We start from the raw sequence: 13,718 nt of genomic DNA on the forward strand, positions 1-13,718 counted from the left end.
GGACATAAATCATATTAGGCGTTACCTTTAAAAATGTAACGAGGTTTACCGATGGCATCAAGTTGCATAATTTTTATAACGATTGAGCTGTAAGAGAAGAGAAATCGCCCTACCCGAGATTAAACCTTACCCTAAGTGCAGGCTAAGGTGGAAACTGAACCTGAGTCTTTACTCAACAACTGAGAGACTTGGTTAGCAAAGACCATTAGGTGAATTACTGTGAATAGATCGAATACTAAGCTAGTGACAATCCAGGTATTCTATAATCTTTTCTTGAGAGCTTTGCGTATGAATTTTCTTCAGGCTACCATTAGTTAGGTTGGATAAAAGCAGATAGATGTTCATGTGGTCCGAGCTTAAAAACAAAAGGGAATGTAGATGTTTAATATGACTCTTTAAATGGTTAATGTGCCCAAGGCATGCCAATAGGACATGAGAACATGAATTAGTGCCGCTCTCCTTGGCACATACAAACTGAACCACAAATGTCGGTGTAAACCAAAACATGTTTTCTTCTAAAAGAGGATTTTTTTTAAAAAATGACAGTAAATTGTCTTTCTAACCAAACATTGAAAGTAATAATTCAAATATAAATATTTTATGTTGGGTGAAAGCTTCCCTTAGCAAGGTTATATAGGCCCACTCTTGTTCGTTTGGCCTTGGCACTTCTGCCATAATCATGCAACAAAGTTTCATATTGTCTTGCGTTCACTCTGTCTCTCCGTTTCTTAGCTCTTATATTCTAGATTGGTACACCTTTTTCTCTCATCATCAAAATATATATATATATATATATATATATATATATATATATATATATATATATATATATATATATATATATATATATAGTTTCCTTTGACGTAATAACCATTTCCAAAGATGTTATCATGTCTTTCCTCATCCGACTCTTAAATAGATATCGAACTTAGGCTAAAAACTGGTATGTCTCATTTCTGCAGCTAAAGTTGTTTTGATTGTTTCTATCGTAAAAAACACCAAAATCACCACTTTTGTATGATATAAAGAAGTCTTTCTTGGTACTAGTATAATGGATAGCATTAAATATTAGTCACCCAATATCTGAGATTTAGACTTACATTGTTGTAAGTAGAGAGTACCGGCATATTATCATCCACTATAGTTGAAGTAAGCTCCTTTCTTTGCTCCTTTTCAATGTGTGCTCTTATTTTGAAATAATAGCAAGTCATTAACTTATTGAAAGGGACCAAACACATGATGCCAGCCGGACCAAAGTCTCAGAGTCAAGGTTCTTGACTAAATTCCCTTTGCTTATTAATTTCAGAATTTTTTTACGTTCGTGTTACAAAGGGTTAGGCTCGCATGTTGGACCCAGTCGCCTCCCAGGAGGGACGCTCTCTCTAAAATTAAAAAAAAAAAAAGGCCATCACCGATGTTTTTTGGTTCGACCGGGTTAGAGCGTTAACTCAGTGGTTTCTTTCTCCTCAAAATCCACCCACGTCGTCTTTGCTCTTCGTCACCCCTCGGTTTCCGCTCCTTCCTCTTGACTCTTGTTCAGTGAGTAACAACCATTCTAGCTTCACCTCTACACGATCTTCTGCTGCCATCTCCACCCTTTTTTTTTTTTTTCTTTTTTGTGCTAAAACAGATGTTTCAGTTCGAGTACAGATATATCGAATAATACCAGAAAACAAAGTGCTCTAGGTAATTCCTCCTTTTCGACCTCTAAAGTGACTGATCAGAAGCCATCTAATCTGTAGCCCCGTGAGTCTCTTTAAATACATGTTTAGCCTAAAAAGCCATACCGTTATTCACCATTGTCCAAATATCCCAAGTGGAGATGCCCCCTCTACCGCCACTCGAGCTCACCCACCCCCTTCCTTGATCGATCGTTTGCTCGCCGTCAGAAAGTTCTAAAGGTTAAAAAGAGCTTTATGAAACGATTAGTTTGCAAATAGCTTTCCCTGTGGTTTACAACATTGGCACGTGCTGTTTGTTATTCGGAGGGGACCGACACCAGATGCGAGCCCAACAGCTTTTCCTTGTCTTCTTCTCCCCTCCAATCATTATAAGCTGCCTTCTAGAGGTCTCATGTAAGCAAATCCAAAAGCTAGGGTGAGCAAGAAATGAAGCCCACCTCAGCCCTTCCCCTCCTCTTCCTATTCCTTTACGACATCACCCTCTCCCACAGCGCCGCCGAAGCCGCCTCCGGCGGAGGCCGGTGGGACCTCCTCCAGCGGAGCATCGGTGTGTCGGCCATGCACATGCAGCTCTTGCACAACGACCGCGTCATCATCTTCGACCGCACCGACTTTGGCCCCTCCAACCTCTCCCTCCCCGACGGCAAGTGCCGCCATGACCACCATGAACGGGTCCTCAAGATTGACTGCACCGCGCATTCCGCCGAGTACGACGTGGTCACTAACACATTCCGGCCCCTCACCATCCACACCGACACCTGGTGCTCCTCCGGCTCCGTCGACCCCGACGGCCGCCTTATCCAAACTGGCGGCTCCTTCGACGGTGAACGTGCCATCCGCACCTTCTTCCCGTGCACCGACAGTCGTTGCGACTGGAAGGAGGTCGAGGCCCTCGCCGTCCCGCGGTGGTATGCGACTAACCAAATCCTCCCCGATGGTAGGGCAATCATCATCGGAGGGCGTCTGCAGTTCAGCTACGAGTTTTACCCAAAAAGCAATCCGTCTACTGCTGGCATAACCAATCTAGAGTTTCTACTACAAACAAGAGATGTCGAGGAGAACAACCTCTACCCCTTCGTGCACCTCAACGTCGATGGCAACCTCTTCATCTTTGCCAACAACCGTGCCATTCTTCTCGACTACACGAAGAACAACATCGTAGGGACTTACCCTCCAGTGCCGGGCGGCGATCCTCGGAGCTATCCAAGCACGGGCTCGTCGGTCCTTCTCCCCTTAGAATCGTCAGGGGAGGAAGCGGAGGTTCTTATCTGCGGGGGAGCGCCGAGAGGATCATTTATGAAAGCAATAAAAAACGAAGCCTTCGTCGGAGCTCTGAGCACATGTGGAAGGATAAAGATTACTGATCCCTCGCCAACGTGGTTCATAGAGACAATGCCAACGCCACGAGTCATGGGGGACATGATCTTGCTTCCAAGCGGCAAAGAAGTACTTATTATCAATGGTGCAGCAGCAGGGGCTGCTGGCTGGGAGCTCGGGCGAAGCCCCGTCATGATCCCGGTCGTCTACTGTCCCGGGAAACCAGTCGGTGCCCGCTTTGAAGTCCAAAACTCATCTTCCACCGCTCGGCTCTACCACTCCAGCGCGATACTGCTGCGCGACGGACGGATCCTTGTTGGTGGGAGCAATCCTCATGAAAACTATGTCTTCTCGGGGGTCGATTACCCGACAGAGCTCAGCTTGGAGGCATTCTCGCCTGATTACTTGGGCGCAGAACATTCGATATTGCGGCCGAGAATTATCGAGCCGAGGACACCTCTAATGCTGAATTATGGGAAGCAGTTCAGCCTCCGTTTCAAGGCGAGGTTGACGAGCAACGAGGGTGTTTCAGTGACGATGGTGGCGCCGTCCTTCTCGACGCATTCTTTTTCCATGAACCAAAGGTTGCTTATTTTGAAGAGCAGCAAGGCAGCAACGATCCCTTCAGGCTCTTCTACGCATGAAATAGGGGCCGTGGCACCGAAGTCGAGAATCCTTGCACCGCCGGGATACTATATGTTTTTCATTGTCAATGGAAGGATCCCAGGTGAGGGCATTTGGGTCCATATCCAGTGATATATACTTCTATCTGGCCTCTTTGGAAGAACTCGCTGAAGGAGACCAAATCTGAATTCTGAAGTATAGCATGTGCAATAGACCAGTGTAATTGTTTGTCCTGATTTAGTCTTTTCATTTCTTTGAGATGTTCAATATTATGGCGGAGAGAGGGCAGCATTTAATATTCCAGCTGGAAAGACGAAATTGTGTACCTCTTCTCCGTACATTTATTAAAACAAGTTACATATCTCTTCTGCTGAAACATAGATTATTGAATCGCATACTGAACATAAAGGTTCATCCGAAACCATAAGAACCCGTTCTGTTTGATCTTTCACGGATTATGCACTATTAATAATTATATAATGATCCAGGGAGATCATCAGGTATATCAGAAAATCAAATCATATACAAAACTTTCGAAAACCATAATTTAACCGTTCGATTAATATATATATATATATTTTTAAATCAAATAATTTGTCAAATTCTATGGTAGAGCACCACCCCTTAAAAGGTATCATGATCACGCCCAAATTCCACTTTTTAGATTACGAAATAGAGTACTGGTCAACCTTTTTTTTTTTTGAAAAAGATTTTGGCTAGATGTATCTTCTAATCCCAAAAAAAAATATAAAATATAAAAATTAAAGTTGATGTAGGAGTCGAAATCTATCATCTATAAAAATTTTAGCTTTTTTGTGTTTATATTTACTAATCATATCTATTTTAGGAAAGCTAATTCTATTTGAACTAGAAGGAGAATTTTAATCTAAACTATGCAAAAACGGATCTCACTGTTATAATAGATGCTATGTATTTTAATTTAAAAATTATCAATAAAAGAAAAGGGAATGTAAATTCTATTTTCGCCAAATCTATTCCACTTTTTTATAATTTTTGAGAGATGCAAGTTTAGCGGGTTGAGTAAATTTTTCCTTTTGCCTAGCGGAACTTATAGGGCCATCCGAAATAATACTTTCTTAGCTATTCTTTTGGTAAGATGTTGGATTGTTATAGGTAGTATCAAAGAAAACTAAATCTTGACTTCAAGTGAATTAGGAAACACTGCAACGTGCTCCTTTTGGAGCTGACCATGAACTAGACATGGTATTTATAATTGGATTTAGGATGTTTGTCTAGTCAATGAATAGATCTTGAGTAGGGCTAAGGAAATGAAATAAAATCTTTTTGGCTAAACTTTTTGGATGAGATCCTGAGTTGTTATGAAAATCCAACAAAATCATCTTTTGGATAACAGCAAAAGGTATATATGTATATGTCTATGTGTCCATATTGGATTTTTAGTCTAGAGCTAACACATGGACACCCACACATGATAAGAGTTCGAGCATGGACAATCCGAATCATTGGATGTGAATTATTCTCTCTGAATTGCTTATTGTTAAAAAATAATGTGATTTAGAGATTTCTGGCTTATGCATCACCTCTGCATCCAATGATTAAAAATAAATAGTTTTAAAAAAATATAATAATATCTCGAATCTCAAAATTACATTGTTTTTTAATAAGCAAATTATAAATAGTAAATTATATTTAATGGCTCGAATCTTCTATACTAGACTTTTGGTCATCCAGCCAGGATCAGCTTTACAAGAACTCTTTTATAGATGCCATATATTAGCCCTGATCAAATTTTTATTAGTTATTTATTTTCTGCGATGGTTCTTTGCAGCGATTTTGCTAGGATGAGGGTAGTCAAATTGGTATAGTGCTCCTGTGACTGATCAGTTGGTATATTGCCACTACGATAGTTGGCCTTGAGGTGAAGGGACCACTTAGCCGTAGAACCTATATGGTCATGTCCAAATACAAAAAGTACGATCGTAAATGAAATTTGCCCTTGCTTTTCTCCCATCATTCCCGGTGAGTTTGGATTCTCATGACCGCATCATGCGTTATTTAAGGCGTCCACCTCACTTTGCAAGCCCTGCCTATAGGTGACTGATGTCAAGTCAATCAAGATACTAGTGTAATCTTGATCTTCCAATCAAAAAACTAGTGTAATCTTGATCGGGATGGAAAGCTCAAGTTATTCAAGTGAAAATTAAATATATAAGTAACCCTTCTTGAGGTCATTGATTTGGGTAAAATAGCGATGAAAGAGGGCCTGTAATTCATGAATAAGTATGAAAGATAGGTTTTGAAAGCCTTCTTGCAATCTTTGTCGTCTTTAATTAACCACCCAAATACCAGTGTAAATATAAGGGCTGGTCCAAAATGTAGATATTTGGCCAAATATGTAGCTAACTGAATGAGGTTGTATATTTCGTACGAAAGAGGATTCGCCTTTCTTTGTGCGAATCCACCGTTCTGGTCGCTCTCAGATCAGTGCAGACAGGTAAATGTCTAGTTCGAAGTGCTTCGAGATCTATGCAGTGGGTGATCGAACGAAGGATTCATGTGAGGGAAGGTGAACCCCTCTTTCGCTCCAAAGATATAACCCCTATCCGTAAGTAACTACGCAAAAGGGGACTTCAATTAGTTGAATGTACTAGTCCAAAAAGGATGATGTTTGTTGGGACTGGTGGGTTCAAGATAATAAAGAACATTTGTCCATTGATTGCCCCCCAGTTTGATTCTTTAGAAGTTAATGTGAAGCGAGGGAAATCTTGGGGACGTGATTTACACGATTCAAGATCATATTCAAGTTTCAGTATCGCATATGTACGAGTCCCGTGGATGATAAAGCGCTTGCAAGTTTCTTCACCGACTGTTTTTTGGCAACTATAGAAAGGAAAGCCCTGGGGTCTTAAAGGGCGCGTACGGAGAAGAGAAAGATTGGTGGTCGTGGTTGCAGTTCAATTGATAGAAATCATTCCTTTCCTTTTGAAGGGTTTCATCAACAAGAAGAGATATTTCCTTTCCTTTTCAATAGAAATCTTTCAAGAATAAAGATTTTCAGTCTATTGTTTAGATTTCTAGGTGCCAACGAGACGAACAGAACCCTAGCCAGGACTTGCCCTAGCTCGGGTCATTTGACAATCCAGCAGAGCTTAAATGGCCCACTGGTGACTTGTTTAAATGACCTAATAAAAACTAGGATCATTAGAAGCTATCATTTATATTGTTTGGAGTAAAAAATCTTGATTATACTTTTATAGCTATATACGTTCTATTCTAGATAATCTAACTAATTTATGATAAATAATTATAAAAGACAAATAGACAATCATTCACATTGATGATGATAATAATAATTAAAATATTATATAGTTAGATCTTGTTGCGCTACATTTCTTGCCTTGTTGGAGGGTTGCCACTTATGTTATGTTATACTCAAGTCCGTACTCCTTGCTAGAACTATGTGATCATCACCACATGTCACATCCCATACCTACTAGTACAAATGGTACATGATGGATGGCCACGTGCCTACAAGGTGTGCCATAGGACATGCAAGGCCTAAAGAAAAATTACAAACTAAGCTTCCATAGAATAATAATTTTTCATAATTCAAGATCCAACATTATTTTTCAAATAAATTCTATATAGATTTCAAAGACATTTACTACAAAAGAAAAGATGTTGCTTCTGGTCCTAGTCCTCTCACTCACAGCCCAAGATCCCATCCGCACTAAATATTGGCATCTAAAAAAAAGGCAAGAGAAATAAAAATAAGCTAAAAAGCTTAGTAAGTTATCTCTATCTCTAGTTCAATCAAGCATAATATAAAGAGAATATTATTTTTATGGGATAAGAGTTTCGATTATAATTAGAAACATGTTAAGGAATGTAGACTACATATTTTAAAAAATATCTAATGCATCCAATCAAAGATAAGATTCCAAATCAATGAATTTAACCACTCATTTGCTCTCCTAGTCTTTACAACTATGACCACGATTGGCCCGTGGCAAGCCCTGAAAGATATTAGCTCCTAACTATAACATGTCATTAATCAACATGCGCCAGTGATTGCTCCACTAAAGGCTTGGAAGGAGACTAACATTAAAATCACATGAAAATATATGCTTGCAACAACATATGTTAGTGATAGCCCCACTGGCATCAATTGGCATGCGGCAGTGGTTGCCCCACTAGAGGCCTAAAAAGAGAGTAAATCTTGGCCCGTATGGTCATAGTTACTCTATAGAGCAAATCATCGAAATATAAGAAAATCAACAATGTCCCAATGCAAAAATGATGCAAATTTATACCCCAATAAATCATTTCATGCTTAATCATAAATTTTTAGAATTGAATATTTATGCAGAGCATACAGAACATGTAAAATACAACATATAATATACATATGCAGAAAAAATATTCATAATTAGATCTCAGTATATATAAAATATATTATGCAGATAAAATGATATTAGAGTAGCGATACTTACAGCTCAACTGATAAGGTACAAAAAACTTTCCTATTAAATTAGGCACGACCAATTCAAATTTCTATTGGTTAGTTTTTCCTTCTAAAGCAAAACAAAAACTTGGCATATCTACTGAGGATCCCTAGGTTTGTGGGGCACCACCCAAAGTTCAATAATTCAGAAATGATCCACATTAGGGGCCATGACGCTAGGTCTATCAATCAATGGCTATGATCTGGATGCATGCCTCAATTCTAATCTAATTCTCATGATGCCATTTACCCCTCCTAATCTAAAAATAGTGGAAACAAGAAGGGTTGTAGTTACCTCAGTGATGGGATCGATCTATAGAACCTGACACACCTCCAAGATCTAGTGCTCCATGCTCTCCTAGACCTGCATAAAATAAATAAGCCAGTTTAGAGAGAAAAAGAGAAAGAGAGAAAGAAGGAGAAAGATATAGGGATATAGATGGAGGTCAAGAAAGTGAGAAGATGGTGATTGGCATAGATGGAGGTCAAGAAAGTGAGAAGATGGTGGTCGGCCGTATGCCGATCACCCATGTGTGAAAGAATCTGAGAGAGAGTGAAGAGAGAATTTTATAGTGGAAGAGAAAAATAGAGAGAAAGAGTGAGCGTAGGGCAGGGAAGGCATCCATTGAAGGAGAGGAAAGAGGGAAAGAGGAGAAGAAGGGGGTGCTAGCATCCTGGCTGTGGTGGTGGCGGAAGGCTTGGTTGTGGCTGGTGTGATGATGGCTAGCGGAGATGGACAAAACTCGAGAAGCAGAAAAAAGGCTGAAGGGTCTTGGATCAACCATCCAATGGAATAGGCCTAGCAAGAATTAGAGGCTTGCAAAAAAGGGAGGATGATGGAGGTCTCATCGGCGCCATGGCTGCCTCTATGTGCACGGCTACGACACTCTTACTTGTGATCCAAGGAGGAAGAAGAAGAAGTGAAGGGGGCGATCCGGGAAGTTGAAAAAAAAATAGAGAAGAAAGGCTTGATTTTAAGGTTCTCATGGGAGTCAATCTCACCACATATTGAGGAGAAGAAAGGAAGAAGGAGGGTGTGATCTACTCCTCCTTGGTTAGCTCGAAGAAACAAAGAAAGGAGGAAATCTAATTCCCTATTAGGCCTTGCAAGAATGGAAGGGAAAGAGGAAGCTTTCAAACAATTTTGGCTAGATTTCAAATATCTCCAGGCCAAATTGGAATATGTTTGCAGCTCCTGGATTCACCCTCGCTGGCTACTAAAGATGGCAAGCTAGGTGGAGGAGAAAAAGGAATGGAAATAAAGGAGGAAATCATCTCTTCCCTATTTCAAAATGTTAAACCTTAACATCCTAAAAAAAAATTATCCTCAAAATTTAAAGCATACCTAAGCCCTAAAAATGTTGAGGATATCTAGACCTCATCTTGTCTTCAATCTCTCAAGTAACCTCTCTCTCGGTTTGTTTGCTCCACTAGACTTTCACATATGGTATGGTGCGCTGCCTCAAAACTTGATCCTATCTATCTACAATCTTGATGGTTGCTCATAAGAGATATCATCATTAAGCTACAGGGGTTCGAACCTCACTATATGGTTATAATCCGACAATATGGACATATGGAATACATTATACATCCCTACCAAAGCTAGTGAAAGAGCCAAGCAATAGGTCACCTTTCCAACCCTATCTAAGATCTCGAAGGGACCCAAATATTTGGGATTCAATTTAACTTGAACTTTAAATCTTACTACACCCTTAGTAGGAAATACCTTTAGGAATACATGATCTCCCCTTTAGAAATTTAGTTCCCTCTTTTTATTATCAGCACAACTCTTTTGTCTATTCTAAGCACCAAGAAGTCTCTTCGGAATGAGCTGGATTTTGTTCCCTATTTGCTGAACAATCTCTTGGCCTAACAATTTTCTCTCACTTACACATCCTAATAAATTAGAGATCCATATTTTTTTTCCATACAAGCTTCATATGGGGCCATTTGGATGGTAGTTGTTGTTATAAGAAAACTCTGCAAGAGGCAAGTGTTCATCCCAAGAACCCTTCAAATGCAGCATGCAAGCTCTAAGCACGTCCTTTAGCACATGATACAATAGTGAAGGCGGATTCAGGGGACTTTCCTTGAGCACATCATACATCTCTAAAATATTTCTTTGTGAAATAAAGTCAATTCTTTCCATCTTGGGGAAGATGATCCTGTTGATCATATAATGAAGAAGTCGCATCTCTATAGAAAGTTAGCTGGTACTGACCTCTTTCAGTTCATCAACTTTCTCTCTATCCAAAATGAGTTGCAATCCAATCTAACGATGTTCAAGATGATAATCTGAAGGTCCAGCGGTCAGCATGTACAGAATCCTTTCCAAACTCGGTACATCCAAAAAAATGTGAGTCACTTTGACTGTGGACTCCAAGTTTCCTACCCTGAACATTGCATTTTTCATATAATTTTCTTACTGAGTTGGGGTACGTAGGAACATCTAGGGAGTACATGAACTCTGAATCCAACTTTAGTTTTCTCTCAATAAAAAACACTCTCATTCCAAAAACACAAATCAATCTTCCATCTAGTAGTTACTATCCTAATAAAGAGGGGTACCTGACATGCGATAGCTTGGGGAGGAGAAGGAATTACCTCTTCAACTTGCAGATGAATACGGTCCAACCAAGCTTTGGTTCGCCTTTCTAATAGAACTAGGGTTTCCATCCGCTTCATCCGTTGAGCAATCTATTTTTTAGGAGCCACGAGAGACCAATTTAACCCAAAAAGAAGAAAATCTTGGATGAGGAAAGAGTGGTTTTGGAAGAGAAGAGGGTAGGATAGAGTTTCAAGTAGAAGGAGGGAGTAGAAGAAATGAAACAGAATTTGGAATGTTTGAGTATAACACCTGTTTTCCAACACAAGGGTTGACTTTAGCTAACTTACAAGTCGACTTCTAAGTGGGGGGCTGTCCCATCAATTTCTATGAGTCGAATCCTTCACAGCCTACAAAACTTTGAGTTAATTTTAGAGTCGACTCGAAGCTCCTCTTCAATCCAAGGGATTGACTCATCATTATCTAGAGTTGACTACTTAAACCAAGAGTCGGCTCACTATGAAAAGAGATTCATGATTTTTTTAAAGTTATAATGAATGAAATTGAATTATTTCAACAAAATAATCAGAAGTTTAACAGAAAAATTTTAATAGAATGGATTACAAACTCCAAGTTCACCCCTAATAAAAAAAAACTTGTCTTCACTAAGATATTTAGTTAAAATATCAACTAATTATTTTTCAGAGCAAATAAAATTAATCATCACATCATTGCTTTGAACATGGTCTCTTATGAAATGATGTATTATCTCGATATGTTTAATTTATGAGTTCTATATAGGGTATTTAATAAAGTTAATAGTACTTGTATTGTCACATGTTATGAAAATTTTATCAAGTTTTATATCATAATTCTCAAGTTATTGCTTAATCCTCAAAATTTGAGCACAACAACTTCTGGTTGCTATATATTCAGCTTCAGCTGTAGGCAAAGCTACCGAATTTTATTTCTTTCTAAACTAGAAGATTAAGTTAACTCCAAAAAATTAACAAGTTGGTAGTACTTTTTTATTATTTTGCAACCAGCAAAACCTGTATCTGAATACCCAATTAGGTTGATTGATGATTGTTTAAAGTACCATAAGCCTAGGTTTTGTGTTCCATTTAAATATCTTAAGATTCTTTTAATAGTTGTTAAGTATGATTCTTCAGGATTAGACTGATATCTAGCACATAAACAAACACTAAATATGATATCAGGTCTACTAGTAGAAAGATGTAATAGTGAATCTATCATGCCTCAATAAATCTTTAAATTAATACTCTTATCAGGCTCATCTTTATCTAATTACAAGATGGGCTCATAGGGGTACCAATATGCTTGGCTTTCTCCAAGCCAATTCTTTTCAGAATTTTTCTTGTATACTTGCTTTGGCTCATAAAGATCATATCTTTGTTTTGTTTAATTTAGAGTTCGAAGAAAAATGTGAGCTCACCCATAATGCTCATCTTGAATTCTCCCTATATAAGCTTAACAAAATCTTGACATAAAGCTTCATTAGTGGCAGCAAAAATAATATCATTAATATATATTTGAACAATTAACACATCATCATCTTTTCTCTTTATGAAAACAATTTTATCTATATTTTCTCTTTAAAAATTATTTTTTATAAGAAATTTGATTAGCCTTCCATACTAGGCCCTAGGAGATTGCTTTAGACCATATAAAGTCTTATTTAATTTGAAAATTTATATATTTCAAAATCAAAAGGTTGTTCCACATAAACTTTTTCTGCTGTAAATCAATTTAGAGAAGCACTTTTAATATCCATTTGAAATAATTTGAAATTCATGTAGCAAGAAAATACAAGTAATAGTCTAATAGCTTCTAATATTGCAAATAGAGCCAAAGTTTCATCAAAATTAATGCCTTCTTCTCGATTATATCTTTCAGCAACTAATCTAGCTTTATTTCTAATAATACTTCTATCTTCATTTAATTTGTTTATGTGTCCTATTTTGTTCCTATTATAGGATTATCTTTGGGTCTACTTACAAGCTTTCAAACATTATTTCTTTCAAATTGGTTTAATTATTCTAGCATGGCAATTATCTAATTATGATCTTGTTTGACATCTTCTATAGTTATAGGTTTAATCTAAGATACAAAGGCTAGGTGATTACATGCATCTCTAATAGAGGATCTAGTTCTTACTCCTTATGATGGATCACTAATAATAAGTTTCTTTGGCTGATTATGAGCATACCTCCATTCTCTAGGTAAGTCATGTCTACCTTGAGATTATTGTTGTGGCTGATCCTCCTCTTCTTGACCATTTTCATTATCTTTTTCTTCATGGAGGAGGATGTATAGAGAGGTGAGGGACATCAACCACCTCCACCTCTGGCAAACCATCTCTAGTGGGCCTCTCCTCGGCCCTAGCAGTGGAACCCAACACGATAAAGGGCCTGGCCTCGGCAGCAGATGAACTTGATGTCACCCTCTTCCTTCTCCTACTTGAGGAGGATCTAGACTCTTCAAACCTTGAAGAGCTAACAAGCTCGTCTATCTCAAACTTCATCGTTGCAAGCACAAAGAAAAATTAAGTCAATTAGTAGAGTAGTATCAATAAAGATAAAACAAGGCAAAGAAGTATACCGATGGTGGAAGCATGGCTCAAGCCGACGTTTACCAAAGCTGACTCCTGAAGCAGATCGGTTAAAGAAGGGGCCCTCATCTAGCGAAGGGTGTCAACCGATCTAGCTTTTTGTCCAATAAGAAAGGGAAAGTCTCGACGCCCACTTTTTGGGTATCCTCCATCATGTTGGAAAGTCCCAAAAAGTCATTGATAAGTGCTAAATAATGTATAAATTAATATCTTATTCATAGCACTTATCATTATTTTAATTCACATATTTTGTAAATTTAACTAAAAAAAATGTATTACCTTCATCATTGCATTTTAATAAATTATTAAAGGTAATTTGAGTTTTATTTATTTATTTACTGATTAAATATATGCAGGTCGAGTCAAACTTATTTGGATGATCCCTGAACCCGAATGACACGCACCCCAGTCCAGCCCCACTCCCCTATT

General features: G+C 38.4%; 1 protein-coding gene across 1 annotated transcript; it reads left to right on the forward strand.

Annotated features, from left to right (window-relative positions):
• The first annotated feature begins 2,097 nt into the window (after nucleotides 1-2,097).
• On the forward strand, nucleotides 2,098-4,025 carry LOC103724382 (aldehyde oxidase GLOX-like). Its single transcript, XM_008815616.4, has one exon. It carries the CDS (start codon nucleotides 2,109-2,111, stop codon nucleotides 3,753-3,755), a length of 1,647 nt encoding a protein of 548 aa, XP_008813838.2. The 5' UTR covers nucleotides 2,098-2,108; the 3' UTR covers nucleotides 3,756-4,025.
• Nucleotides 4,026-13,718: the final 9,693 nt, after the last annotated feature.

The sequence above is a fragment of the Phoenix dactylifera genome, unplaced genomic scaffold, assembly GCF_009389715.1.
Source record: "Phoenix dactylifera cultivar Barhee BC4 unplaced genomic scaffold, palm_55x_up_171113_PBpolish2nd_filt_p 000162F, whole genome shotgun sequence".
Classification (NCBI taxonomy): Eukaryota; Viridiplantae; Streptophyta; class Magnoliopsida; order Arecales; family Arecaceae; genus Phoenix; species Phoenix dactylifera.